Source organism: Rhipicephalus sanguineus, chromosome 9 (genome assembly GCF_013339695.2).
Source record: "Rhipicephalus sanguineus isolate Rsan-2018 chromosome 9, BIME_Rsan_1.4, whole genome shotgun sequence".
Classification (NCBI taxonomy): domain Eukaryota; kingdom Metazoa; phylum Arthropoda; class Arachnida; order Ixodida; family Ixodidae; genus Rhipicephalus; species Rhipicephalus sanguineus.
Genome location: NC_051184.2, coordinates 18,101,204 through 18,126,952, shown reverse-complemented (window position 1 = coordinate 18,126,952; position 25,749 = coordinate 18,101,204). Strand labels below are relative to the sequence as shown.

At 45.3% G+C, this 25,749-nt stretch overlaps 1 protein-coding gene across 1 annotated transcript; it reads right to left on the bottom strand.

Moving 5' to 3' along the window:
- Nucleotides 1-360: 360 nt before the first annotated feature.
- On the bottom strand, nucleotides 361-25,211 carry LOC119404681 (lysosomal Pro-X carboxypeptidase). The gene is made up of 9 exons (XM_037671290.2): nucleotides 24,987-25,211; nucleotides 18,832-18,972; nucleotides 18,115-18,216; nucleotides 16,475-16,656; nucleotides 15,528-15,685; nucleotides 13,892-14,061; nucleotides 8,950-9,111; nucleotides 4,705-4,892; nucleotides 361-603 (listed from the first exon to the last, which is right to left on the bottom strand). Exons 1-9 carry the CDS (start codon nucleotides 25,098-25,100, stop codon nucleotides 402-404), a joined length of 1,419 nt encoding a protein of 472 aa, XP_037527218.1. The 5' UTR covers nucleotides 25,101-25,211; the 3' UTR covers nucleotides 361-401.
- Between the last annotated feature and the right edge of the window lie 538 nt (nucleotides 25,212-25,749).

Here is a 25,749-nt window from a genome sequence, read left to right as displayed (position 1 = left end):
AAGAAGTGATGGTGAGAAGGAGAGATATGAGGGTGAGGGAAATGAGAGAGGGAAGGTAAAGCATATCATAGCCAGGTATAGTATAGCAAGGGGGTGGAAAATGGAAGTGTGGGTGAGGAGGAGGAGGGAAGATGTGCGCCACCGCTCACAAGTGAACGTTTCCTTTCACGCGTTATGAACGCAGAGCAGGCTACACGTTCGGAACGCCAGCGCGCGTTTGCCCGCGAACGCCAGCGTCGCCGAACGGCAGGCGAACCTCTGCTCCGCACTTACTGCTTTCACGTTGAGCGCAACTGCATACATATTTCCGATTAGCATATCTGTTTTTAATTCCAAAAAGAAGAGGAAAAGACGCATTGCAGAGCACGAGATGAACACATGCATTTCGGACGGCGGGTGTATCAGATGGACGTGGCCTCCCTGAGCCATTTGGTGATGTACTTCTTCTCAAGCGCCCTCGCTTTGACGACGGACTCTGGGTCAGCCGGGTTCGGCGAGCGCAAGTCCAGATGGTGGGCCGCTCCTTCCATGTATATCGCGATCAGGCTGTCCGAGATTGTTTCGAGGACCCCGCCTGCCGACCATGGATCCAAGTCTCCGTTGCTGCAGACGCAATAGTAAGAATATATAAAGTGATCAACAAAAAAGAAGCAGCTATTAATAAGTATTTCCTTTTCTGATAACTATTCGGTTGTGTCGGTAACTTCTAGGGGAGGGGAGAGAAGGACCACTATGCTATAGCGCGCCCGGTTACAGCGATGTATGTTTGTTGTTTGTTTATTGATACTGTTAACCCCAGAAGAGTCACTACAGGAATGGAAACACAATCAATAGATACAACAGGATCAAGAATCACACGAGCAAAATAAAGACGAATATTATAATTGCAAAGACACTGCTTGTTTTAATGCATATTCACAGTAGTAAGAAAAAAAACGAACACAGATGCACTCGTCGTGGCTACAGTGTGGCGTGATGAGTGCAATCCTACTTAAAAGGAATACTGAGATTAATGTTACATAATCTCCCCTTAAAAGAGAATCATGTTGGTGTAAACGATGTGCGCGCGCGAGCGGGCATAGCTGACTACCGTGGGCTCTAGCAGCAGTGGTACGTGCAGAGCAGGACTAACCGCGAAGCAGCTGACACCAACCACTGGCACAATAGTGAGAACCCCAGCGCTGATCATAACTTCCGCGATTTTACGTGCCAATACCATACTATGAGGCATGCTATTTAGTGGAGGGCTCCAGAAATTTTGACCGCCTGGGGTTCTTAAACGCTCACTCTCTTAGCACTGTACCCAGGCCTCTAACATTTCGTCTCAATTGAAATGCGACTGCCGCGACCGGGATTCAAACCCGCGTGTTTAGGGTCAACAGCTAAGCTCAGTAACCATACCACCGCGGTGTTGAGAATTTATCATCATACCACGTGGTTGAAGCAGCGCACAAGACTAGGGCTAAGACGAATGACACAAGAAAACACATTTGCTGCTTTTTCTTGTGTCTTTCTGCTTATTCCTAGTTATGTGCTCCGCTTCACCCACACGGTATGATGATCCATCACCAACTTTCCACTTTGCTGAGAATGAACCTCATCGGTGCCGAGGATTTGTCGACGCTAGCTAGTGGACCAGAATTTGTGGTCATCGCTAATGTTTTCATTTACGTAACTCGTACGCATCGTTAAAAAGTTACATACATGAAGCGCTGTGTTGTAGCGGTATAGCGACGCGTGTCGAATGAAGGCCTCACCTGTAGTTATTGTTGACGTTATGCACAGTGACTACAGACCGTGTGGAAATTGTGCACGCTTCTGAAGTGGGAACTTTTGTTGTGAAAGTAGAAATAATTAACTAATCCCAGGCGAGTAATCAACTTCTCAATAAATATATCATGTCGGCCCTCCTGTAGTTGTTGAAACAACTTACAGACCCACATACTATACAGCATAAAAGAGAATCCACCCAATTTCACGTTGCACAAATTACATTATCCTCTCGTGTCTCCTTATTATCCATGACAGCGATGTCCGTCTTACATCATGGCTATTGCGCGTGGAATATCTAGGAGTCTCTCATTACTTACTTGCAGTGTAACATTAATTTTTGTTGTACACGTAACAATTGTCTTGAATATGATTAAAAATGTCACTGGCATGATGACAGTTTCGCCTCATAGAAGTCAATTTGCACCGAACTTGCAGAGCGCAGTCAAAGCTTGAAATTCGCTTGATACCAACGGGATCAAAAGAACATGCCCAACGGCGCAGGAAAATTAACATCGGCAGTGCAGATCGTTGGTTAAGCTATGCGCGTATCTGTCTTGAATCTTGATTAAAGCACACTCGAAAATTTGATATGACACGGACATGGGGCTGCACGGAAGGGAGGGGGTGAGCTGCCCCCCCCCCCCCCCCCTATTTTTCGTGATGACTAAGGGGCGCGAGAAAACGGCACACAACGAAAAGTAGTACACGGGACGACGCGCTACTAGCAACTGGAATATTTTTATTCAGGAAAGACATATTTATAACGCAGTGAAAACAAATTTAACCCAACGAGTCGACCAAAAAACCATGTGCTCAGCATGCCTGCGTGAAGTAACGTTGTAGATATGCTATCTCCCCTTCCTGCAGACTGATAGAGGGGTGACTGATGCAATCCGGCCCCTCCCTCTGGATAAAGAGGGCTTCTATAATCTCCCTCTCCGCGGAGCCCCTGTGCCTGTAGATTACAGTTGTCTGCTCAAATGCAGGCTTGCAGCTACCCTGATCGCATCCCCTGCGTGAACGGCCTTCCTATTAAAGAGCTGCTGTGCTCTCGCAAACGCACGTTGAGGCATCTACCAGTTTGCCCGATGTATGCCTTGCCGCACGACAGTGGTATTCTATACACAACACCACGTGCGCAAGGAACGAACTGCCTTACGTGCTTAATGGCACATCCTCTTATTTCACACTGCTTTTGCCTACCAATCTTCTTACCAACCGCTGCGCAGATGCGGCCCACCTTGTTTTCTGCGGAGAACACGAGATCCACCCCATACCTCGAAGCCGCTCCCTTAAGGCCGTGCGAAAGCCAGTGGACATACGGGATTTTTGACACTCTTTTTCTTTCCTGCGGGACATTCTTGGCTGGAACTGTCCCAGGCCGTTACTTCACGCAGGCATGCTGAGCATATGGTTTTTTGGTCGACTCGTTGGGTTAAATTTGTTTTCACTGCGTTATAAATATGTCTTTCCTGAATAAAAATATTCCAGTTGCTAGTAGCGCGTCGTCCCGTGTACTTCTTTTCGTTGTGTGCCGTTTTCTCACGCCCCTCGGTCATCATGAACAAATACCAACTCGCCCAACTTTTTACTTTACTTGTATTTTTCGATTTATAATAACTAGTGAGATTTCGAGAAAATTACTTTCGTTCGTAGTTTTGCCCAAAATAGTAATCCTTAAAAAATGTTGTATTTTTCGATTTTTTATTAACTCGTCAGATTTCGACAAAATTCATCATGTTCGTATATTTGGCCAAAATGGTAAGCCCTTCCTTTGAAAATCTGCTCATTTTCGAATTTTTATTAATCTGTCTGATTTCGACAAAATTGATCTTGTTCGTATTTTTCAATAAAATGGTAAGCCTAGAGCCTTTTGCAAATCTTGTATTTTTCGATTTTTCAAGGTTTTGTCGTATTTCGAAGAAATTGATTTTGGATATCGAGTTTTGCAATATTTTAAGTTAGCTTTTGCTCTTTGGTCAAGTTAGTTTTCTGATCATTCCTGAACAAAAAGATATAGACTTTCGAAATTTTGTACTTTTAGATTTTTGAATGTTTTATCGTTTCGATAAAACTGAAAATTTCAAGTTATCTGAAAGCTCTAGACAACTTCAGTAAAGAATGTTTTAAATATAAGTGTACGAAGGTGTAGCTGCAGAAGTGGCGAAATGCTTGAACATCAGCGTCACGTGCTGAAGGTACCAGGTTCGAATGGCAGCGCATCGATTTCGCTCGTACTTTTGGCCAGAATGGTAAGGACTTTGGAAATCTCGCATTTTAGAATATTTTATTAATTAGTCAGATTTCGACAAAATTGGTTTTCTGCGTATTTTTGGCCAGAATGGTAAGCGTATAAAAGCCTTTGGAAATCTTGTATTTTCCAAGTTTTTCATCTATTTGTCAAATTTCGACGAAATTGATTTTCGCATATTAGCCAGATAGATCAGCCTATATGCCCCTTGGCAATCTTTTATTTTCCGATGTTTTTAATAATTCGTCAAATTCCGATAAAATTCACTTTGTTCGTATGTTTGGTGAGAACGATAAGCCTATATATTACTAGGAAATCTTTTTTTTTTATTTTTTAATAATTCGTCAGATTTCGGAATAATTGATTTTGTTCGTATTTTTAGCCAGAATGTTACATTCAGAGAACTGCTTACCGCGCACCTTTACCCTTGGAAAGCCCGGGACCAAAAGCAGGCCGCTGTGAGAAGCACGCCATTGCTTAATTTTCATTTCTTCATCGAACGCGAAGCTTTTCTTTCTGACCCGACCAACAAGAGCATTCGCGCAGAAGTTCGATCGCTCCTGCATCGATTGTCTGTGCCGCAAAGCGGCGCTGACAATCGTGAAACTTGACTCCCCCTAATGGAGAGCCCTGCGCACGCCTGTTACAGCCGGTTGCTTTAAATTGCGACCTTTGCCAACCTGAAGATGATGTTGGATGCCGCCGCAATGTTCCTGCCGCCATATATGAGCGCTGCCTTGTGAACGTCGGGAGTGACGTGGAAGTCCTTCTCGCACTTTTTGCGGACCTCATTCAGATCCCAGTCCTGCTTGTAAAACATGTCGTTGACGCCGTCACTGCACAATGGCATCACCATCTCGTTGCAGGACTGAAAAAAGAGACAGAGGCAACCGCGTTTGGCACCGCACACCATTGTGATGAATGTCCAGCGACAGCTTGGGTTAGCTTAGTGTTGCACTTCATTTTGGACGACACGATGTGCAGAACAAGCGCCACGGTAACCTAGGCACGCATTTTGTTGACCCAGCTCTAAAGCAACAAACGAGCGAAAGGCGTTACGTCGGACCATAAGCTGCAATTTGCATGTCAGTGTAGTCGATGCGCCTGGTATAAACCCACGATACGCGTGCAACTACCGAATTTAAAGACGTTGATCCACTTCGAAAGACTTGGCTCAAAGCAAAAAAAGTCACAGTTTCGCCGCAAGGGCGAAGCAATGAATGCGATAGCAAGAAACTAATGCTATACGAAGTGAGGCTCGCCAATGGATACTCTCAGTTTGAACAGCGCTCCTGTTGCAAAGGCGGCCGAAGCAGCGAAGGAAACTAGCGTGCTTTAAGTGTCGAGCTGTGACACTTGATAGTTCGCGCTCATCTTCTGTTTGTTCGTTTAGCGGCGTTCCTTGAGCTCGAGTGACTTTCGCACGCTCCGTAACATGAGCGCAAACATCACGGTGAAAGCGTGAAACATACTCTTCCCCTCAGCACGAGAAAACCGCGCGAGCAGACAGCGGAAGGGCAAGGCTCTCCCTGCGAAAACATAAGAAGCGAGCGAGCTCGCCGACTAGGGTGCCTTGATGCGCGTTTTGTTGCGCGTTTTGTCCAGGGTGAGGACATCTGCGGCGTCTACTGCGGCGCGGTTGCCATATTTTAGCCCACGGCTTCTTACCGGCGTCTCACCCCTCTACGGCAGCTGCGCTGAGAGGCGCGAGACGCGGGGCAAAAAATGGCGTCGTGGCGGCATCAGCCCCTTCAAAGAATGGCAACACCCTAAGGGGGGGCGCACACATCGAGGCACACTATCGCCGACGCGCTCCTCGCGCCATCTCGCTGGTAATGAAGAAACGCTTATAAGCGCCCGCCATCTCTGAGTCCGTCCAGAGCTAAAGGGTGTGTATATAACGCTCGCCGTTAGCTACGTGGAGGATCTGCGTTTCGTGGCGTAGTGGCTAGCGCCACTCGCTGCGGAGCAAGAGGTCCCTGGTTCGATTCCGCGCTTCGGAAGCATTTTTCTGAAATATTTTTCTTTGGGGCATTTATATATATATACATACTTATACATATACGGTGCATGACGGCGGCGACGGCGACGGCAAAATTCAGCCGAGACTGTCCATATAATTGCTATCGCAATAAAAAAAAAGCGGCAAAGGCAGCTACTCGCTGATTGCTCCTCATCAAATCAATTCCCCCCATTGAGTGGGAGGCAATACAATTTTTATTATTTTTTTAGATCATTGTACTCTGTTCGAAGAGTCGTAGGAGGCGAGACTATCCAAAAAAGAGTTAGCATGTATTCTTTTTATATATCTGCCAAGTCCGGACCCACTGAAAAAAGTAGCAGGTACCCCTTTTTATTGCAATATCAATTATATGGACAGTCTCGACGGGTTTTTACCATCGCCGTTGCCGTCGCCGTCATGTCCTTCCGGTATGAAGTCCAAACTGATAAGCCCCCCCCCCCCCCGCGCATTGTATGTAAAAGCCGCGGGTAAAAGCGCGCGAGCGGGGGCGACGAACGCGGCCGAAGCAGAGTTCAAACAAGGCGGCCCATCGCTCGGAGGGTGCATGCGATAACTTCACCCCGCTCGGGAGGCCTGCCGTCGAAGCAGACAAGAAATGCCCCACCCTTCTTTAACAAGCCTTAAAAGACGCGAAGACGCGAGAGGGGGTGGAGGAGTGTCGCGTCGCGCGAGGAGCAACTTTGAACATTGAATCTAAGAGCGCGGTGGCGATCGCTGGCGCGCGCGCTATCTCGAAAGCCAACACAGCGGGCGCCTCGTATACCGTTCTACGTATACGAGGCGCCCGCTCTCAACGCGAAGTGACTATGCGGAGAGCATCGCTCCCTGGAGCGGCCGTATTCTCTTACACCAGCGTTTTGTAGTTACGCGAGATCGGACACAAAACAGTTAGCTGCCAGCCTCGCTTCGTGTAGCACTATATTTTGTGGCTATTGCATTCATTGCTTCGCCCTTGCGGTGATTTCTTTTTTTTTTTTTGCGACACAGACTTGCCCTTAAGGCATAATATTTGTTATGTATATTTGTGGTTAAATGTGTGCCGTTAGGCCGATGTTATGTATGAAGTGAAGAAGTGTCTTGTGGAATGTGTTGTCATGTATCCATCGGTCATAACTGTTTATGTCACTAGCGAAGACCAGCTTGCAGGAGATGACGGGAGCGTTCCGACTGTAATCCTTGGCATGTCCATATAAGGTGGTATGCATCTGCTTGCATCACTGGAACAGAACAGTACGGGCATGTAGCACCAACTGGTAAATGCGACCAGTTCCATGTTGAGATAACAGCTGGTGTGTTCGCACGCCTCATGCGTGATACGTGTCACGCCCTTTCACCTTGCGGTGAAACTGTGACTTTTTTTTTTTTTTGAAGAGTATACAACGAAAACTGTGGTGAGGCTATTTCTCGCATTCGGTGGCGGCGTGCTCCTTATGAATGCGAAAGCCGTGATTGTCAGCGTGCTCAACGGGACGTTTGAGGCGTTCATGTTCTCTTTAGACACACCTATTGTGCTTCCTGATCCAACGCGTGAATTTTGCAATTTCGTCAATGTAATAAAGACAATAGATATTACAACGCTTCCTACCTCGAAGGTCAGCTGCAACAAAATTCCAAGTCACACAAAACGCTTAGTTCCGGTAGCATAAACATCTTGCGAAATGCACCGTGTACTTAACGGTTGGGACGCTAACCACTGCAGAGATGACAAACTTACTCCCAAAAGGTAATTAAATCGCCGATTACCTCTCTGTAGTTTTTTTTTTAATTTATTAAATTGCATTACAAATTATAGCTGGCCGAAAGTGCACTCTAAGAAAAAATCGAGTATTTGGGGAGTATTTCTGCCGCACAGTTATAATCGTCATCCACCTCGCATCACCGCGGCCCCGGCCCTTCGGGGTCACGAACGGCGCGCGCGTTATCAGCGTGACATAGCATTCTTGATAGGAAAGTGACGAGAGCCGGGTTTTCAAGAAAGGGCACGCGAGCAAGCCAGATGACGATTATTGTTGTGTAACTATTATTGTAATGACATTACATTAGTAATACTTTTCAAAAGTAATGAAATTACTTTAGAATTACTTTAACAAAAGCTCATTTTTCATGCACTAACTCGCGCACACTTTATTTACAGTACATATACGTTGACATCGTTGTTTAACTACCCACGCTTGACGTTTGACGCTCAGACTATAACTTGCCTTAGTTCTATTTCTTCGCATTTAGTGTCATATTTTATGCCACGAGGGAAGCTGACGTGCTATATTTTAGTCGGAAGTAATTGGTAAAGTAATGATCTTCTTGAAATAACTCGCTTGATGTAATGCATTATATTACTAAATTACCAGCCCACAAAACTAATTCATTAAAATACTCATTACAGCAAAAAAGTAATTTAATTACCGTAATTTCATTACAGCAATATCTGATACCTCCGTGGTGGAAGCGTCTTCTACTGAGGTGATAATTAAAGGCTGCTAATAAGAAAATCAAACAATCAAAGCCTTCTACACTCTAAGAAAAAATCGAGTATTTGGGGTGTATTTCTGCCACACAACAATAATCGTCATCTGGCTTGCCCGCGTTTCCTTTCGTGAAAACCCGGCTCTCGTCATTTTCCTGTCAAGAATGCTATGTCACGCTGATAACGCGCGCGCCGTTCGTGACCATGAAGGGCCGGGACCACATTGATACTGCGTAGAAAGTACGCGAAGTGGATCACGGTTTATAGTTGCGTGGCAGAAATACTCCCCAAATACTCTATTTTTTCTTAGAGTGTAGCTTTGCCAACATTTGTTGCATACTAAGTTATAAACCAATTTGGCCAAAATGAAATGGTTGACCTTTAAAAGCATTTTTCTCCGTATTTAGCGGAAGTACGTGGAAATAAGAACCAACTCACCTGATAGTTCCAGCCATCCGCGTCCAGTGTTCCCGAACTTTTCGAAAGGTCGTTGCACTGCGTTTGTCCCGTGTAATTTTGAAATATGCTTATTGCCTGGTATATGCCTTCTAGCAGCGCGTCGTCGTTATCGAAAGTTCGGTTCAAGAACTTGCAGGCCTCCTGCGATTGTTCGAAAAAAAAAAAAAACGTCTTATTAAAGGTGATTCCGACACGAACGCATAGATTCAAAAAGGTATCTGGCTGTGCTTTGTCTTCGTGTTTATTCTACCACAGCTAGCTGTCGTAAGATAAACGTGAAAATAGAACAGCATCAGTGCGTGTTAAAATTAAGCGCTTTCTTCTTTTATTTATTCTTATGCTTCCGTTTTGTCTTTGTTTTTCATGCGCATAAGCTATCATGATTAACCAACTAGCCCACCAGTACGCCTTAAGCATATATTAAGCATATGTAATTTGTAATGTAATTTGTAATGCAATGAAGTTTCCACTCAAATCCCTTGTACATATTTCCGTCCTAAACAGAGTCGTGCAGCAGGTTATATCCAGATATGCTGGAGCTATTTTTTTTTACAGAGAAGGTGTCCGTAACGGCGTAGCCTGTGCCGCAGTAGTCGGCATCCGCAGAAAACTCCTAGCGGGTCCGCTGGCTGAGCCGGTGGGTCATGTGATCTCGTTTTGACCAATCAAGTGTAAGCGCGCATTTCAAGTCTAGTGGTAGATTCACGACATCACGTGATCTCAGTAGCCAATCGTATAGACTCACACGAATAGACGTCGCCGTGCCGAAAACGCAGCGTTGCAAGCTCGCGAAGCTGACGCAATTCGCCAGCGGAGAACCAAAGACTCCGCGATGCGAACTCGCGAAGCCGAGGCAACACGTCAACGAAGGGTTGCCGCCACTACTGAGGGCAGCAAGGACCATTGCAAGGAATGCCGAAAGGGAGGTCATCGCGCATACACAGCTTTGCTATACGACCTTGCTTCACGGAGAGGATGGGCCGTAGGTTCTTTAACCGCGGAGGAGTTTAAGGGACCGCCCTGTCGTCGTCTCATGATTCGCGTTGGCGTCACGCAGGTCCCACGCTTGATACACATAAGCCGAGTAGGCTCCACGTTTGGAACGCCAGCGTCGCCGAATGGATAATTCGTCTGTACGAGTCAGCGAAACGCCAGCGTCAGGAGTTAGCTAGACACAGATCTGCGGAAGAGAGAAGCGGAGACGAAACGCGCAGCACCGAAAGTTAGACGCACCGCGCTCGGAGCAGCGAACAGCAGAAAAACAGTAGAAAGGAGACCATACACTCTTAGACAAAAAGTTGGTAACCAGTTAGTACACGCATGCATTTACTAGTTTCGGGCGTATTTTACTACCTTCGCGGCATCCCTTCACTATAGACAGCAGCTAGTGAACCTGGTAAATTTTCCCGTTACTAACCAAGGAGCCTTGTTAGTGTCTTTCACTAGGTAACTACTAAGATACCTATGTTGCCAGATGCTTCGTAGAGGCTGTAGTGTAATATGCCGTAATTGCTACCGTCTTATGCGAAATTTAGAAAAAAAGCTATAATTTTCTAGATTATGTTGGAATAACAGTTTCGTGCTGCGTGATCGCACACATATATGGATACAGTGGGATAGAAGATACTTAGTAAAAAAATATCGATTATTTCTCTAAATTCCATGGCTGCTAACCGGCACCGTGAGTACTTTTACAAAGAAGGCACATAAATAGCTGTCAAGCTGCTGTTAAGGCAGATGGCACGTGCGTAGAAGCCTTGATATTCTATGTGTGCTTGTGTATATGTGCTCTCGCTTATGGTCCGTTCATGCCTTAATGTACGTTGTTGTGATGCTTATTTACTGTGGTAATTGATTAATTAGTTGTTATTAATTGGTGTAACAAGTCGTGGCATTTATTTTTTTTTATTTTACCTTATATATGCTTTTGCATTAGATTCAACTTTATATGGCAATGCACACAGACATATAAACAAAATAGGTGCAAACCTCTAGTTGGCCAATTGTACTCCACTAGAGTTAGCACGGTTACTAAGTTGCTAGAGTGGCTACTAACAAGTATGTAACGGACTAACCATTCGGGTTAGTACTATTCACCTACTAACCAGGTAGCGAATTTCATTAACCTGCATTTTACTACGTTCACGTACTAAGCGGTTAGTGCTTTTTGTGACAAGTAAACAGTTAATGTTTAGTTAGTGAATATGCCGACCTTTTTTCTAACAGTGTAGACGAGAAATAGATAATCGCGAAACAAATGAGATAATCACAAGAAAAGAACAGCAAAGAGCAGAAAAAAGCTAAACAGAAGAAAAGAACATAAAAGAGCATATAAACACAAGATAAACACAAGGGAAACACAGGCGAATCAATTCTCCGAAGTTCGTACAGCGTTCACTTGGGGTGGAACTGGCTTTAATTTTTTAGGGGCGAAGCACCTTAGAGTCTCGGCGTGCTTCGTCGTCTGCTGTCGTGACGGTCCATTAGCTTGAGCGCAAGAGAAGGCGCCGCCGCCTCAGCGCTCGCAAGGAGCGAGAACGCGCCCTCGCCCGCGAGAGACAACGCCCACGCAGTCAGCGTCTGTTAGCGAGTTTCCTGATTGAAAATTTTTTGAGGGGGATGGAGGGGTAGGATAGGTTCGGGTGACGGGACATCAGCGGTAGACCATTGTGCTTACAGGGGATTTACATGATGATAACAATAAACGAGAAACCGAATTTCACAAAACTAGCAGTTCCGTGTACGAACACAACCGATGAGCGAAGCTCCTTATACCCTTGTTACACAGACAGCCTAAACCTCGGTTAGTGTAACCGCGGTTACGCGTAACCGTGGTTCGCTTATGTTACACGGTATGCGAAACCACGGTTATGCCGCTAACCGCGGTTGTACCAAACCGAGCTTGGCGACCTCGGTTTGGCAGTTAACCGAGAAAATGGCGGCTTCCATGGAGGACGTGTGCACTCCGCGAGCGTTCGTGAAAAACGAACGAATTGACCTGCACGAACCACGGAAAGCCTGATTAGGCTTTGGGAAAACAATTTGCGTCATCTACGAAGCACCTCAAGGAATGCGAAAGTGGACGCGGCAATAACAGCCGAGTTGAACGCCGGGCTACCGCCAGACGCAGAGCCATTCACGCCAAAGCAAGTCCGCTTTAACCGAGGACGGTTGTGCGCCGTGTAACATCGGCGAACCGTGGTTGGCGCTAACCGTAGTTCAACGCGGTTAACCGTGGTTGGTCGTAACTGCGGTTAACTTGCCTGTGTAACAAGGGTATTAGAAATGGGACGCAAACGACCATGCGCGTGATCTCGCTGCTGGCTTTCATGAAGGCGGTAGGGTGGGGAGCGGGTGGGGAGAGCATCTGCCGCGCTCGGTGGCGGGAACGACTGAGCGAATGAGTGTGCGGCGCGCGCAGTGCAGGGAGAGGGAGACATGTTGGAGAGTGGTGCGAGCGGTGATGCGGCGGGGACCTTCGACGGCGGCGACGAAACGCCGCGCGCGGCGGTCGGCGCGGGCAGCATTTCATTGTCTTTTCGCGCCGGCGCCGGGTGAGGAGACCATCTGCTACTACCTTCGACAAAGCGCCCATTGTGCACTAGAATGATTGTTGTCATTTCACAATCCACGATAAAGGTGGTGAAAGTGAAGACGACCATTATATTATAACTAGTTGTGCACAGAGCTTATTTCTTTTAACCTCGAATTTCTAGCGCGCTAGAACCAAACCGCTTAAGGCCTAAATAGTTCCTCTTAAATCATCGGCCACTGCAACCTAAAACGATGCTTAAGAGAAGGGAGCTTCGACGGCGCAGAGGAGTGCGGGCCTAAGGAGCTTCGCTCTTTAAAAACCGACTGCTCGCGCTACACAACCGTTCACAGGCCAGCCCGTGTATATAGGCACTGGATCTTGACCTCCAATGTAATGCCGGTGGCAGATTTCTCTTGTGCGCAGATGAACAATAAAGATTCGCAGCGTGCACGTTAACTAAAAGCAGACGGCGGGTCTCTGTGTCTAATCTTCCTTCTGTCTCTCATCGCCTATTAGCAGTGATTTTGCTGTGGGAAACACCGGCGCACACTGCATGCTACGCCCCTCCACAGGTTTCATGTTAGTGGAGCTGAAACACCCTTCCCTACATGCTTCGCCCCTCACCAATTTTTCTCGATGTCCTTCTATATGTGGTCGAGAACGATTCTTGTTTCGAATGTTTTGCTACGATAAGGCTATTTTGTTGAGTTGGTTTATGTAAATATTCATAGGTTAGCCCAGCACCGTGTCGCATAGGAATGAAAAAACGAAATCGAGAATACAAGTAACGATACACGTTGCTAGCGGCGGTGTCCTTTTCAGCGGAGTTCAATGGTTACAGTGCTGTTCACGTTTTCTATAAAGTTCTTCGTTAATCAGCAATGTGCCTGTCTTCTTTACGTCGTCCTTGCGTTCAGCAGGCCGAACCGGCTTTGTATGATTTTCAGTTTTGTTAGAATACTTGCATAAAATCAGTCAGTTTTATTAGAATACTTGCATAAGATCAGTCAGTTTTATTAGAATACTTGCATAAAATGAGAAAGACTGCGCAATGCAGATAATTAGGCCTGAACAAGAGCCACCAAGAGCCACAAGAAAGTGGGCCGTGAATGCTTGATCGAAAAATATGACGCAACTAAATCTGAATGACATTTTCAGCACTTCACTTCGGCCTTTGGAAAATAATTAACGTAAGTAATGGGTGGTACAAATACTGAAACAGAATTATTAGAACAATGCGCAACTCAGCACTGCCGTAACAGTCAAGTTATTACGAGATTGTTGGTCGTTTCGGTGGGAGCAAATGCTTTGACATATGAATGCTATTGGCGTGCAGAATATTGCAACTCAGTAACTCTGAAGCAATATACAAAACTACTGACTCACCCTTACTGGATGACCAGGTACGGGAGCTAGAAAGCTGTTGTCGTAAGGGTAGTTGACCATGGCAAGGTTCGCGTATAGATCAGTCAGCCAGTCCCGCAGATTCGTGAAGTTCTTTGGCGTGTAGTTGCCGCAAAGGTGGAAGCGCTCGCCGATTGCTTGAGCGCCTTCCACTGTTCGAGAAAACAGAGTAGAATATAAAGAGTCAGATGGTTCAGCGCTTGGCGAACTGACGTGCAATCCCGCTCGATACGAACTGCAACGCGATGCCCATGATCGAGGGGGCCTGCACGGCAGCAAACGCCAAATCGGTTTACAAGATATCAATAATCGGAACACTTCATTTATGCGAGCGCTTCCATCACAAGGCTGGGGCCCCAACGACCACGAACAACACGTTCTAGCTCATATCGAGCAATAATATCGAGGCAATTTTGACATAGAGATAAAACTACATTCAGCCATGTCAGTTGGTCAGTTCTGTGGTACTGGGTCCTGTGAACACAGAACACCTAGCATCAGCACAAAGTGCTTAAACAGCGCGTGTAAAAAGCACGTTTATGCGTGGCGCAGAAACGTGCCAGCACTTACTTATGCTTACATAAATTTTGCTTACGCGAAGCATTTGCTTGCACGAAATACAAATGGGCAGTGTCGTCTTTGTTTTGCATATATCTGTATAATGGCGGCAAAATTGCATTTTCAGGAGCCAGGCGTTGCCAGTAAACGACGCCGTATACAGGTATTCTGAAACGCTTCGTGCCGTCCTGCGATTGTGCCAAACAGGGCTCCTTTATGTTCTGTTATAATGACGAAACCAGGAAGGAAGTTTGCTATACGCTTGAACAATGGGCGTATATGTGCAGCGCATTGATAGCGCAACTCAGACGAGACATTTACGCACTGGCGTTTCTCCTTCGTGTCTCGTCTGTAGCGCAATACACTATCCAAGGCGCTTTACTGTCTGAAGCGTGGTCGAATTGCCTTAGAATGTGCTGGGGTATACAGTAAAAAAGATGCATATACCTGCTGCGGCAAAAGCTAGGGAAAACGACGGAACATGTTTTCTTCAAGTGTGAACGTACCAGCCAGCTGTTTTGTTAGGGCATCTAGCATACCCGTAGCCAGGAATATTTTCGGGGGGGGGGGGGGGGGGGAGGAGAGAAACCACTTGCTGAAAACCTTGACTATTTCAGAAAAACACCCATTTTTATTATTTATTTTCGGTAAAACACCCGTCTTCATAAAAAAATTTGCCCCCCTCCCCTGCCCCCCTGGCTACAGGCCTGGCATCCAGCCTCCATGAAGCTCCCGGTTTCATGGATAACACGGAAAAGATGAACACGTCCGTGGTATGTAGTAGATCAGTGAAGGGCGGTGGCAGGTTTATTGGCGGAAAAGTAGGGAGAAAGTACAAAAACGCAGCAGGATAAAACCGAACCTTGCTCTACCACAAAATGCAGAAAGCCCCCCCCCCCCAAGCCATATATTTAGAGTTTTATTTCAACAAATACTAAATTCAGATAGGCAAATCATTATGACGAATTAGAGAGCCTGGTGGTTCACAGGCCACCGCCCCGTTTCAAAGGGGACGCTCGCATCAATCTGGAACATTCATTGCTCTGTTTACGCGGCTCACCGGTAGAGGACATGTTCTTGATGATGCCCCACGACTTCCTGATGGCCTCCACGCACAGCTCGGAATCCTTCCTGAAGGATCCCGTGATGACAGCGCTCTGGGCCCCGCAGGGGGTAATGTCTTGGAACTGTAGAATGGGCGCGCTGGCTGCCAATGCCCTGTGAAGTGAGTTGTGAATGATGCGCGATCTACGCGTTACATAGTGCGACATAAACTAGCGAGTTATTTATTTTGTTTATAGTAGATCCACGCGCGTTTAGCAAACACCCCTAGGCTATTGTAAACGGCATGCATACATCTTTATTGTATACAGGGTGTTTTACGTAGCTAGAATTAAATATTTGAAAAAAATAAAGTGGTTAACCGCAACTGATTAAAACCTACATTGGTTTGCCTTCATGTGGCGCTTATAAGGGTTTACACTCCGTTTAATTAGTTAATTAACTAACATAATTATGCAACAATTTTAATATTCACTTTAGGGTCAAGTACGTTTCATTACGTTGTAGAGGGCATTCCAAAGCGACCGATCCATTTTTTTTTCGGCGTTTAAAAAAAGCCCGCGAAATATGAAATAATACCACGTGACTGCGTTCGTACGCTATTAGTCAGTGGAAAAATTTTTCCAGTGACTATGCACTACTGCACTGCAGCGCTCTCAAACCTGCTGCGAGCGGGCGCGCTGAACCGGCGCGCGGATCGTGGCGATAGGCATCGGCTGTCCAGTGCGTCCGCATTTTTGACGGTCGTGTACGGCAAGGAAGCGCCGTCACCCTGATAAGAGATCGTTTTACGGTTCGCGTGCCGTATCGCTTACAGTGAAGCGTCAAACTGGAACGTTTTCATCACCCAAGAAGGTCGGTCAGCTAAGCTGCCTTTAAATCGCTTTTTTTTTTCCGCCTTCCATATATCTAAAAAATTACGATGACATGAACTCAGATACTCACGCGGCAGTCACGTGCGGGTACTTCATACGGAACCAGGCTGCCAGCATGCCACCGTAGGAACCTCCGAACGAAATCACTTGGCTGTTTCGGGCTCCGGGCAACGTCTCGCGTATGTACTGCAGCAAGTCAGCGTAGTCGGCCAACGCCTGCTCCACTGTGAGGTAGCCCAGGTGGGCGGGACTCTGAAAAAGTAGCGCCCTACAGCTCAAGTCCTCACTGCCACCAAGTACGACGACCTGATGCAAAAAATCATCCTCACGTGATGACGTCCTCATGACGCCACAGATCGACAAACGGCGAAAGGCGGGCTAGTTGGTACATAGTAGTTCAAAAGTGAAAAAAACAGCGCAAACACAAGACGAAGGTAGGTGACACGAGGACGGTCGCTGACTGCCAACTGTCCTCGTGTCACCTTCATCCCGTGCTCGCGCTGTTTTTTCTACGTTTGTGATCGACAAAATTTATGACGTTGTTGTGACGTCACATAACGACATCACTTGACGCACGCCAAATGTCACTTTACGCACTTTACGCTCTGCACCGCACCTGGTTTTGCACTGTGACATCACTTGACGTGACGTCACAGAGAAAAACCAGGTGAGGGGCAGAAAGGATCAATATATCGACTGAGAAGAAAAATAAAGTGGATTTCGCCTTCGAGTCGTCTCAGGCTGAATGCACAAGGGACCCTGTGAGTTTCGCAAATGTATCGACCAGTGGCCATGAAAGAGCTAGACACATTGAGCTTTGGATGAATTGATCCTCCTGAGTAATCAATGTGTCTTTACTTAACTTTATATCTTGCGCTGTACTACTTCATATGACCACTTTGCTGAAGGTACCGCCACGTTGGACGAGTCGTTCGATGTGCCGCTTTCCGAAAGCCACTTCAAAAGTATAATTTTATTTGCTAGAAATTAATGTAAGCGACAACAAATTAAGTTAGTATTTCGAGCCTGAGACTTCATTCTTTTTCTGCGAAAAACAGAACATGCCTCAATTCAGAATAAATAGATATTTAATTGCACTCTATTAAGATTAATTACTATAATAATAATATCTGTGGTTTAAGTTCTCAAAACCACGATATGATTATGAGGGACGCCGTAGTGGAGGGCTCCGGAAATTTTGACCATCCGATGTTCTTTAACGTGCACCTAAATCTAAGTACACGGGCCTCAAGCATTTTCGCCTCCATCTAAAATGAAGCCGCCGCGGCCGCGATTCGATCCCGCTACCTTCGGGTAGGTTAATTACTGAAAAATGCATAAATCAATGTATTACCATCTTCTTTTATCTGCAATAAAATACCGAGTGCTTGTGAATAAACTAGTATAAGTTTGGCGCATTATAGACAAAATAATTAGAATAGAAAGCAGTATGACCGAAATGGCACCACTTCAGTAAAGTGAAAAGATTTACCGAAATCGATGTAGGCCTTAAAGTTACAATGAAACTTATGAGCTTGCGGTATAATTCAGTTAGGACAAACTGAAACAAACAGTAAAAATTTGCTCATATACTTAAGAACTTCTTTTAGGGCTTTGAGAGTATAACAGTATGTTAGACTTCCGTAGAACGGCACAGGCTGCTAATACCTGCTTCACAATAAAAGACACTGTGAAGAAAAACAGCTTTACCTTAAACGAGTCATTTCCATACGGCATTGATTTACCATAGTACCGGTGCTCCGCAAAAATCAGCAGTGCCCTGAACTCGGGAGCCCAGTCCCACATCAGCCCCTAGAAGAAAAGAGAGAGAGAGAAAGAAAAAAAAAAGTGCGGCGCATTTTCGTATCAGGAGCAGTCGTAGCAATGGAGAGAGGCTAAGTATATACACACGTAGTATTTTATAACACTGTTTAAAAATGGCATGGTCAACATTAACCCACAGAACAGTTGGCCGACATTATCCAGTACTGATATCATTCGGATTAAAGTCCTGCAAGCCAGCTACGGCTGGTGAACATGACTCTGGCATGCGGCAGCGAGTCATGGCTACCTGGACTGCAGAGGCCAGCTACATTTGGGCTAAAGTCGAAGAAGCTTCGTAATAAATAAGGTTTATTTTTCCCTATCACTACAAGACGTAAGAGACAAAAGCAAATTACATATACATGTATGAAGCGAGGCTACAATCTACTGATAGGACCGCGACACAGCACTTAATTGTGCCCTGCTCTATTCTTATGCGAAGTGCGCTACGTTTGAACAGTACGGGCGATGTTTTCAACTAATTGCGACGTGTTTTCCACTGCAAAATACGTCGCAAAAACACTAAAGCAAAAAAACCATGGAACTGTACAACGATGTAAATTGATACGCATGCAGAGACGTTTCATTTTTTGACAGTCTTACGCTATTGTTTGCGAACGTTGTGATGCTGCCTTCGTTTCCCGTGTAGAAGAATATGGGTCCACCCTGGTGGTCCCAGTACTGATCGGCGAACAGGTAACGCATCTTGTAAGTGTCATTGATGACGTAGCCGAAGTGGTCCACCTGAAAGTATACAATACACGTGGCGCTCTAAAAACTAGATAGAGAAGTTCCAATGACCAAGGCCCAACTCAAGAAAATCGAGCTGTTTTCCTTCATCACGCTGGCCTACTCATCTAGTACATTATAACTGTTAAAGAAGTGCTGACGCAAATATGCTGTAGGCCTCTCTCGCATTTTTTTAACGCCACTAAAATCTCTGAGGTCACGAACGAACGACTTAAGGCCAGTGCTGGGCAGTATCGAAGATTCATGTATCTTGGATACTATCTTAGATACTCCTTGGGTATCTTGTATCTGTATCGCGATACGTCTTGCAAAACGAGTATCTGTATCTGTATTTCCGATACATTCAGTAATGTATCGTGTATCTTAAGATACAAGATACTGCTATGGAAACACCACCATGCGAAACAATAAACGTCGACCGGAATTCCGGTTCTCAAGCTGATATTGCTGCCACTAAGCCACCTGAATAAAACTAACGACAGTAACATCCTTGTATATTTCCGCCAGAGCGCTGCAGCGAGTACAGGTGATGATGTTTAGGAGTCCCTATTGGTGGAGCAGAGTCACGTGATGGCGCTCGAGCCATCGCGACAAAAACAAGCGTGCGAACGTCTACGCGCAGCCTACCTTTTTTTCTAGATGTTTTCTTTCTTTTTAGTTGTGTTGATGTCATGACACTTGTTCATAGACCCTGCACCCTGCTGCGTACTCCAATGCGTGCGGCGTCTTTTGCACAAATTCTGATGCCGCTATACTGTCGCCATCGAAGGTTGTCTTGCGTGATGCTTCGTTGCAATGTCTCAAGAATGCAAGAATGGGGTTGCTTGGCGTCTCGCGTATTTCACACATCAGCGATTTGAAACATCTTCTGGATGCAAGCTTGACTTGCATAGTACGATCAGATCGACTTACATGCAAAGGAGATTCTAACAACCGTCCCACTATCGGTGCTTACGTTAGATGCAATATATAGAACAAGCATTTACGTAACAGGAAATACTTTGACGTACTGTATCTTTGTTCTTCATGCTAAATTATTCAAGAAGTTCTTTTAATGATAATTTGATTGTTAGTACAAGTGCTTTCTTTGCTGTCTTCCGTTTGCATCCCATACATTACCTAGTTCTCTGCATAATTTTTCGCCCGTCTGTTTATTGTAATACGTCTTTTGTAACCTGCTGCTAAAATATGTTCTCTGCTTTATTTTTATTTTTAACTGTCTGCGAATGTGGTTTTATTTCATATTTCGCGGTCTTTCTCTAAAAGCCCGAAAATATTCACCACGCAGCATGTACGCTACCAAAATGTTGGGTCGGTCGTTTTTAAATTCGCTCTACGATGTGTCGAAGCGCAGTTGGCCCTAAAGTGAATATTAAATACGTCATAATGTCGCATAATTGACCTTATTTAACTAACCAGTTAAGCTTAGTACAAAACATACCATAACGAGTGCCACATAACGGCAAACCAAATACTTTTGGTTTCATTCAGCGGCGGTCAACCACTTGTTTTTTGAATATTGGGTTCTACTTACGTGAAACAAACTGTATAGTTATTCACTTTGATTGTTTAATACGGAACTACCTTGCTATTTGACTTAAATATATTCGTTTTCCTTTTTTTTAGGTCTCCTTAAAGTATTCTTATAGTTACAAATCCGCAGGTATGCAGAGTTAGAAGTGGCAATAGTGTGAATAGCAGTGAAAACCTGCGGCGTTTTGTACCGCTAGAATACGTCTGAGACGTTTCCTGGCGGCCCAGGTTCTCTCGGAGAACAAATGGTAAAATATTGTACGTCAGTGAATATGTTGCTAACGAACGCTTTACACCAGCGGATAAGTAAAATAAGAAAAATCACTGCAGTTTTATGTCCTCAATCGATTGTGAGCGCCGAATATGTAGTTCATCGTCTTTACACAACGCGTCACAAACAATGCCGCTACCAACGTTGTTGCTGCTGTACACCTGTCGGTGGATGCGGTATTACGAAAACAATGAACAAGGTGAGACTGTACAGCGGTATTTGCGCCATCGTGCGGAGGCACTTGCAAGTAGATGGTAACCAGCTAGGTGGTCGCCAAGTAGGGCAGCGACATCAATAAACTGCAGAAGTGTGAAGCAAAAACAACAGCGCAGCAGTTAAAGAGCTGTCTTGTTAAGCAGCCAAACAAATCCAAATAAGTCGTTTAGAAATAATACTAATACGCCTTGAGCAAGAAAGTTTGTATCTTGTGACACAAACAAGTATTTTGTTAAAATTAAACAAAGCTGGTAGCAGTTAAGAAATTTTCAAGTAAACACATTTCTACAAAGGCCTTTGCTGCTTCATTATAGAAATCTATAACAGCAAATTTGCAAATGTATCGAATTATCTTAAGATACAATTGGGAAGTACCGTATCGGATACAATTATTCCGCGAGTATCTTGTATCTGCATCTCAAATACTTTTTGCCCGAGTATCTTGTATCGTATCGCGATACAATTTCAAAGTATCTTTGCCCAGCCCTGCTTAAGGCGAAAGCTATTGGGCATCCATCAAAGTCTGTCCGTTGGTGTTTACATAAAATTCTTCTGTTGACATCACTACTTGTTCTACATACCATACGATGGCACGTTGGCACGAATGCGGCAAGTCTTGGAAACCACTGAGACATACGCAAATTCACAAACGAATCCATTCTTAAATTCAACTATTTTTCTTGAAGACTTCCTGACACTTCTTTATCGCCTCGGCTTCATGCTTTCGTAAGTATGGTCGAAGTGATTGCGCAGCTCGCGCGCCTCGAGCCACACTTTTGTTGCTTAGCCTTCTGCTTCTTTTTTTTTTTTTTACCATCCTCATTGACGCTAACTATGCCCGATTTTTCAACGTATGAGACATCTAAGGCTTTCGCCTTAGAAAAGTACAAGACTTACACGACCCATTCGGAATGCGCACAGAGTGTCTCGCGATTAACATTACGATTTTAACGACATCGAAATTAGGTGTTGCGGTCACACGGTATCACAGACATTCCAAGGAACGCGCTAGTCAACTTGGTTTGGCGCCTTAAGGCCAAAAGCTGCCAAACTGAAACCTCGCATTCCCTTGTTGCCTCGTCCGTACCCCAAGGTTCTACTTAGCAAGTTCTTGAACAAGAGGGTTTCGCTGGAGCCAACGTTTTGATAGAGTTACTGTATATGCTACCTAAAGGTAGCACATACAGTAAATCTACGTTTCGACAAGCGGCCTTGCCTTCTTCAAGGCAGCAAGACAAGGCCGCTTTTCAAAACGTTGGCTCCAGAGTGCTCAATAATTTTTCATCTCTTCAATGAAGCTTCCGTCTTCATTTAACTTCTGCCTCATTTTTACTTAGCAAGTTGCCACTTAAAAGGTTCTACTTAGCACGTTGCCACATAGCAGAAACTATGTTCCACAACATTCAAGGTGTAACCTTCCTTTGCGGTTCCTCTACATTTTTTTCCCCTGTCCTCTTAGAACGAATTTTTCTTGAACTATAGTCCAAGAAATTTCGATCTGACGGCGACAGGTATACCTCTCACCGTCAGATTACAGGCCCATATCTTTGCTCGATACGCGCTGTAGATTACAATCAACATCTTAATCATCATTGTTCATCTCTGAGAAGCCTCACCGTTGTAAAAGTGCTCAGCACAGGACGAATAGCCATATCGGTGAAGTCAACCAACGAAACGCTTCATGTTACCTGTCATAACAAGGCAGATAGCTTCTACAGTTGAGCTCGAAAATCCTCCTCCCATTTTACTGCCTATTTATCAGCAAACAGGTCCCGCTTACGAGGTGCACACGAGGTGCGATAACTGTCGACCGTATAGCTCTACGAGTCAGACTAAATAGTATCGCAGTCGGGGTCGCTGGACGACAATTCACTCGTCGTTGTTTACGTGCACCACGAGCAGGTGACAGATCCGCCGCTCCGTGACGACAGACTGCGATGACACGTCACTGAGAAGCCACTCCCTCAATTTAGAAACCAAAAGTGCTTTTTTTTTTTTTTAAGGTGACGGCATTAAAAATATATTCGATGTATTGCCAGGCACCACAATACTGTTTTTAGGGTTCTCGACACCAGTGTTTTTATTTAGAGCAACAATCCGAAGATACTTAAAATTCGTGTGAGCACTCCTTGAGTAGAAATCACAAACTCCCACTATCTTTAAAATCACCGTAGATTACTTCAATACTGCGTTTCCAAGGTGACCGTCGACTAGCAGGAGTCTTGCTGTCTCTACAATGGAGCAAAAAGGTGCCATTCTTAATATTTTGCTTCACGCACCAGCCGCCATAGGCGTGGGCACGGGGGAGGCAGGGAGAGAGTACTAATTACTTTTACAAGAATTCTCGCCGCACACGCTTCACTGAACTGTTTTCGGCAGAAATGTATCTAGAGGCAAATATCCCTTCATAACACGGCGTTTCGAAAGCCAGGAATTTCGCGGTTAGTTTTTTGTTCTTGTTTTTTTTTTTCTTTGTTGAATTCCTTCTTTAAAATGATAACCAAGAAAGATATTTTACGTTATAATAGTAACAGCAATAGTAATAACAAGAACTAAACAGAGTCGAAGGAAAAGAGGAGTGTGGATTACGAAGTAACGATTTGGTTTAAGAACATGTAAGGCACATGAGTTATATAAGAGGGTAAAAGAAGTCCACATGAAATACAATGACAAAATGCGAGGTCACATTGAACCACACACTGTACGGAGTCCCGAAATATCCGAACACGTGCGCCATACCGCGATGCGGTCCAATGTGCAGAGGCGTGCGCATTTTTTCGGGCTATTTCGCTGTCGCAGTTCCTTTCCAAGCGAAAACACTTCAACGGTGAATGAATCAGGTTGAATCTTCATCGTACTCCTTCCCATCTTTAAAAAGTAAGCATTCTTTATTCTCAATTCGTCCGGGTGTCAAACGTTATCCCTTCAGCCTATGGCGGACGAGAAGTATTGTGATAAACATGGTATCGGAAAGCCAGAGAAGCACCCACCGTGGTAGTATTGCGGCTAATGTATTGCGCCGCTAAGATCACGGATGCGGACTCAATTCCCGGCCACGGCAGTCGTGTATCGATGGGAACGAAATGCATGAAGACATCCGTGTACTTATATTCAGATGTCGCTAAGGTGGTCAAAGCTAATTCAACGTCCCCCACTACGGCGTGCCTCATAATCATATCTAAATGAAAACCAGCAGATAATGAAGCCAAGGAAGGTATAGGGGAGGGAGGGAGGGAGGGAGGGAGGGAGAGAGAGATAGAAGTATTGAAAGAAAGGAAAAGCAAGCGTGCTTGTAGAGCCCCTGTCACACACTCAATCGGCGGTAAATTAACCATATGACGTCAACGCTAAGGCTTCTCTAGGTTTAACACACGTGGTATGGAGCAGGTCCCCAGCCGACATGGACCGCTTGCATGCATGCATGCATGTATGTATGTATGTATGTATGTATGTATGTATGTATGTATGTATGTATGTATGTATGTATGTATGTATGTATGTATGTATGTATGTATGTATGTATGTATGTATGTATGTACGTACGTACGTACGTACGTACGTACGTACATACGTACGTACATACGTACGTACATACATACATACGTACGTACGTACGTGCGTATGTATGCATGTACGTACGTACGTACGTACGTATGTATGTATGTATGTATGTATGTATGTATGTATGTATGTATGTATGTATGTATGTATGTATGTATGTATGTATGTAAGTATGTATGTATGTATGTATGTATGTATGTATGTACTATCATTTGAGAGAGATGTATGATGATCAGCCTGCCCGCCCCCTCAAGTTTTGTCGAAAGCCCCCCAACTTGAAACCTCCCGTCTTTTTTTTTTTAAAGCACTGATTGGAGGGGCATAGAGAGGACGAGCGCTATTTACTGTCTCCACTTCTTCCCAGGCCCCTAGTTGGCTTAGTCGCACTAATTAAGTGCCCCATAGCGAGCATACAGCGCCGTCTCACCTTCGTCTCGAAGAAACGGGTCTCGTAGGCATAGTCCGCAGAAATTGACACCACGCAGACAGCTGCCGCGAACAAGACGACCCTCCAGAGCACTTGCATCGTACACCGCCGCATTCGGACAAAATGCGAATCCAGCACAAAACGACAACGTCACTCCGTTCAATCGGAAGCGGCCAAACGTGTCAGCCGAAGCATTCCCGAGACCACAGGAAGGCTTTTGGGCTCACACTGTGGGTGATGAGAAATCGCACCGCGAAGCACTTCGCAGTCCCGGAATTGAACAATGGCCACTCGGCGAAGACGCTGATACGACGGCCTCGTGCGAGTCGTTCGCGTCTCTCGTTTCGCGCGACAGCTAAAGATTACGGATATCGCCCGTGCGTTGCCTCTCTGTGTGCTCTCGCTAGAAGTGCGCAGTATTGTCAAATCACATATCTTCGCCTCGACCAATAACGGGAAGCTTGACGCAGCCCAACCGTTTCAACCCGACGTGCACATCCAGAATTGATGTCTATAGTCGGTTACAACGGAAGAATAAATACGAGCTCCGCCACCATAACTGCGGTGCGCCTGCCATTCGCCTGGGCAAGAGAGTCGTGCTAGGTGGTTTCCGTTGTAACCATAAGCTGAAATTCTCCAGAAAGTTGCGAGAAAGTTTTCGATCGAAAACCAGCGGAACGAACATGTGTCTTTATAAGAAAACCACCAACCTGAAATACGCGTACGGCGTTTGACGTCACGGAAATCAGCAAATGCGATTGGA

Coding starts and splice junctions, on each gene's coding strand:
- LOC119404681 (XM_037671290.2), bottom strand. CDS start 25,100: ATGCGGCGGTGTACGATGCAAGTGCTCTGGAGGGTCGTCTTGTTCGCG. Junction 15,686..16,474: donor TACCCGCACGTGACTGCCGC/GTGAGTATCTGA, acceptor CTCACTTCACAG/GGCATTGGCAGCCAGCGCGC. Junction 604..4,704: donor GCATCCAACATCATCTTCAG/GTTGGCAAAGGT, acceptor TTGCGTCTGCAG/CAACGGAGACTTGGATCCAT.